The 4,234-nt window shown below is 56.4% G+C and overlaps 1 protein-coding gene across 1 annotated transcript; it reads right to left on the bottom strand.

Annotated features, from left to right (window-relative positions):
• Positions 1 to 6: 6 nt before the first annotated feature.
• LOC129058255 (uncharacterized) lies at positions 7 to 4,218 on the bottom strand. Its single transcript, XM_054550729.1, has 2 exons — positions 3,371 to 4,218; positions 7 to 2,968 (listed from the first exon to the last, which is right to left on the bottom strand). Exons 1-2 carry the CDS (start codon positions 4,017 to 4,019, stop codon positions 39 to 41), a joined length of 3,579 nt encoding a protein of 1,192 aa, XP_054406704.1. The 5' UTR covers positions 4,020 to 4,218; the 3' UTR covers positions 7 to 38.
• Positions 4,219 to 4,234: the final 16 nt, after the last annotated feature.

The raw sequence follows: 4,234 nt of genomic DNA, 5'->3' as shown, positions 1-4,234 counted from the left end.
CGGCGCTTAAAGAAAGCAGAACCAGAACTTTTATATGCTCACAGCTGGTACTTATAGATAGCCCATGGGCCCTCTTCCTCATACTCCTGGCGGCTGAGCCACAGGCTCTGGAAAGAGCTCCGGGATGCCATGATGGAGCCCCCAAGCCAGGCAGCAACTGCACGGTGGGGAGACCCCAGCACAGCAGCACCAGGGCCCAGCTCCTGTCTCAGGCGCTCGGGGAAGCCACTCACGAGGGTGCTGCCACCGTCCAGTACCACATTGGCCAGTAGCTGCTCCTGCTGCTTGGCCTCCAACCGGCTGATGCTTAGGAGGGCCAGCTGTGGAAGGCCCGGCTGGTTGAGACCTATCAGATTGGGTTGGAAGAGGGCCTCAGGGCAGCAGAAGCGCTCAGGCCCCAGCGTGATAACCTGCTTGTCTGGAAGCACAAAGTCCACCTGGGCCTGCGCCTGGGTGTGGACCCTCTCAGCTGCCACGTCCATGGCCACGTAGCAGCAGGCCTCTTTCATCTGGTTGATCAGTCCTGCCTGGGGCAGTGAGTGGCCATTTCTCTGCAGCAGCTGGGCCAAGTAGTCAGTAAGGTCAGCACCAGCCACATCCAGCCGGTAGGTGTCAAGTGCAGCCAGATCCCCAGTGAGGATGGGTGCCACATAGGAAGTGCCATGGCCACTGCCCAGCACCAGCCCAGTGGTACGTCCATAAGCATAGAGCGCCAGCAGGGCCTGATGCACTGTCTGCATGGCTGGGACATGGAAATGCTCAAAGAGTATTTCAGCCACCTTTTCTCGGTTGGTGCGTGGTGAGATGGGTGAGTCGGCTACGAGCACAGACAGCTTCTCGGGCTGCACACCCAGCCTGCAATAGAACAGGTGCTGCCATAGCACCTCTAGTGCATCCCAGTCATAGACCACACCACGGTTCAGCACTGAATAGGATCCCTCTTGGTTTTCAGGCACTGCATATCGTGGCTGGCCCTGGGCTGGGTGCTGCAGCAGCTGAACTCGTGAGGGTATGACACTGAGGACATGGTCCTCTCCAGCCAGTCCACATTTGGTGAATCCTGTGCCTGTATCAATCACCACGGCCGCCATGTCCTGGAAGGGTCCCAGTGAGTGGCAGCAGAGCACTGGCGACCGAACTGGCAGAGCATCCATGGTGGACACCAGTTCATAGCAGGCCCCGTGGGGCAGTCCAAGGTGTGCAACCACTGATAAGTGTGTAAGATCCTCAGCTGTCAGCTTGAATGGGGCACTCTGGGGCTCAGTGGCCACCATGGCCATGGGCAACACCTTGCGTCCAGTGCCAGGTGTGGTAAATGTGATCAAGGGAAGCTGCTCCTCCTGGGTCCCAGGGGAGTTGCCAGGTTGCTGCTGATGCGTGATGGAGTGCTGAATATTACTGATGCCAACCTTGTCTCTACTCATATAGATACAGGTCTCCTCAGGGGTCAGGGGCACCTGAAATACCCCTACATGAGTAGGCAGGCCTAAGGGCTCATCTTCCTGGGTGGAGACCTGGCCAGGTTCTCCAGGGTTGGGGGACCATCTTGAAAGAGTGGGCTCTTTGGTGATGGGGGGTTCTTTAGATAAAGAGGGATTCCTAGCAACGGGTGTCTGCCCAGTGAGAGGGGGTTGATCAGTAAGGGGGTGCTCAGGTAGGGGTAGCTGTCCAGCAAGGAGGATCTGCCCAGTGAGGAGAGCCTGTCCAGCATCTTTGGCTTGAGGGTTATCAGGGTGAGCAGGAATGACCTCTTCGTGGCTGCATATGTCTTCCTGGAGGAAGGATCTGGGCACTTCCTGGGTATCGGCTGGTGCAGCAGGCTCTGAGTTCATCCACTGCAGTTTCTTGGTCTGGACTATGGAGGCATCTGGCATCCTAGAGGGTGCCATGGAAGGGTCTAGCATCCAGATGGTATGACTAGGTTCATTTTTTTCACCATCAGGCTTGGACCAGCTAGTATTAGGGACATGGGTCAGTATCCTCTCATCAAATTGGAGGGGCATCCCCAGTGGAACAGGCCTAGTGAGCATCCCAACCCTGATGGGTGTCTCAGTACCAGGGGAGTCCCATGACTCCAGATTGAGCCTGGCCTCCTTGGGAATCAGGGCTACCTCTCGGTAGCTGCCAGATGAGAGGCTGCAGGGCACTGGGCTGGACAGCATGGGTGTGATAGACCAAAAGCTGGAGTGATTACTGTCAGGAGACAGGATGGGTTTGACCAACAGCTGGGTGGACAGCATATTTTCAGGGACATAGATGGATGGGTGGCTGGGCATGAGGCCCACAAGCACTGCCCGTGAGCCCACAGGGTCATGGCACAGCAGCCCCATCCTGGTGCTGCCTGTGGCCATATCAAACACCAGCACACGGTCTTCCACAACTTCCTGAAGCTGGCAGGTTGGTGCACTGGAGAGGGGGATCTGCATGGCTTCCTTGGGAGACTGGAATGGGGACTGCTTGTGGCAGGTTACTTGGTAGGCAGACAGTGGCACATTAGAGCTGGTATTGTCACAGACATTGGGGAGCTGCTTCTGTGGCTGAGAGCTACAGATCTCCTGGCTACTCCTCTGGGACTTGGAGATAACTGGGGGCTCTGGGCCTGGCATTGGGCTGCCTGGCCTGGAGGTAGAGCCCGGAAGTTTCTTCACGGGGTTTTCAGCCTCCTCAGTTGGCACCTTCCTTCTGGTAACCTCGTCCTCCTGAGCATGGTCTAGGCACTCTTCTAGAGTAGGCTTCGGGATGGGAGGCTCCTCCTTAGAGTGGAGATTCACTTTGTCCTGGCAAGATGCAACTATTTTGGAAGACTCCAAGACAGTTGACCACTGATTGCCATACTTCCTGAGAAGGAGGTCTTGAGATGGGCCCTTGGTGACTGCAGTGGTGTCAGTCAGGTGATCAATGGTATGGGTGTCAGTTTCAACTGCAGTGGGGGTTGGGGTAACATCCAGAGCTGGAGTCATAGCCCAAGCTGGAATTGGAGGAGTCAGTGACAGAAAAGAAGGTGTAAGGCCAGGCACGGTGGCTCACGCCTATAATCCCAACACTTCGGGAGGTCAAGGCAGGTGGATCACCTGAGGTTGGGAATTTGAGACCAGCCTGACCAACATGGAGAAACCCAGTCTTTACTAAAAATACAAAACTTAGTTGGATGTGATAGCGGGCACGTGTAATCCCAGCTACTTGGGAGGCTGAGGCAGGAGAATCGCTTGAACCCAGGAGGCGGAGGTTGCAGTGAGCTGAGATTGCGCCATTGTACTCCAGCCTGGGCAACAAGAGCAAAACTCCGTCTCAAAAAAAAAAAAAAGAAAGAAAGAAAGAAATTTAAAAAAAGAATGTGTAACTAGCGCAGCAGCCTGAGCTGGACACTTACCCTGGTCCTGATCTTGGGCTAGATCCTGAGGTGGAGCCAGAAGAGCACCTTGGGCTTCGGGAGCACCATTCTCTCCTGAGAGGAGGAAGGATAGCCACCGACTCTTCCTGCTGCCCAAGGAGGCTATCTGGTCGGAGCTGCAGGGGCCTTTGCCCCAGCCTACCAGGACCTTAGCTGGAGGCTTGCCTTCCCCCAAATTCTGCACCTGAAGCCGAAGGCAGCAGGGTCCACGCTGGGCTATGTCACTGGTGCTGTCACTGTGCGTGCACTCTGGTAAGGTCAGGGTCACATCCTCCATGATGAGATGTTGTTGGGCTCCCACAATGGGACTTGAAGATATGCTAGTGGAGAAGAGTCTCGGGGCATCCTGGGAGGCCTGCTCACAGCAGCACTGGGAGCTAACCCAAGCAGGATCCTGGAGTAGCTGGCAAATGGGCCCAGGGATGCGGGCCTGGGAGGCTGGGCCACAGGCGCCATCAGTGATGGTCTTGGTAGACAATGACAACCTCTGCTTGAAGTATAGGGATTCTGAGCTTATCCATGGTCCCTGAGACCCTCTGAGGCCACTCCCCAGCTGCTGGCTGCCAGCTGAGGGGTGGTCCTGGGGACCCGATGGATCAGGGCCCCCCACCTTCTTGGTGGCTTCCATAGTCCTCCTGCTCCATGCCCTAGGTGCCCTGCCCCCACGCCATTGCCATGGTGACCTTACACATCACAGCCCCCTGGGGATTGACTTGAAGATTCTGAGCAGAGGATCCACCCCCACCCCTGCTGCACCCATTGCTAACCCTGCAGGATACTGGTCCTGGGCTTCAGGGACATGTGGCTCTGGGGAAGGGGTGACATCACAGTGACCTGGGGAGT

This window comes from Pongo abelii, chromosome 2 (genome assembly GCF_028885655.2).
Source record: "Pongo abelii isolate AG06213 chromosome 2, NHGRI_mPonAbe1-v2.0_pri, whole genome shotgun sequence".
Taxonomy (NCBI): Eukaryota; Metazoa; Chordata; class Mammalia; order Primates; family Hominidae; genus Pongo; species Pongo abelii.
The sequence above is the reverse complement of the archived record's forward strand: the minus strand, read 5'-3'. Positions and strand labels throughout refer to the sequence as shown.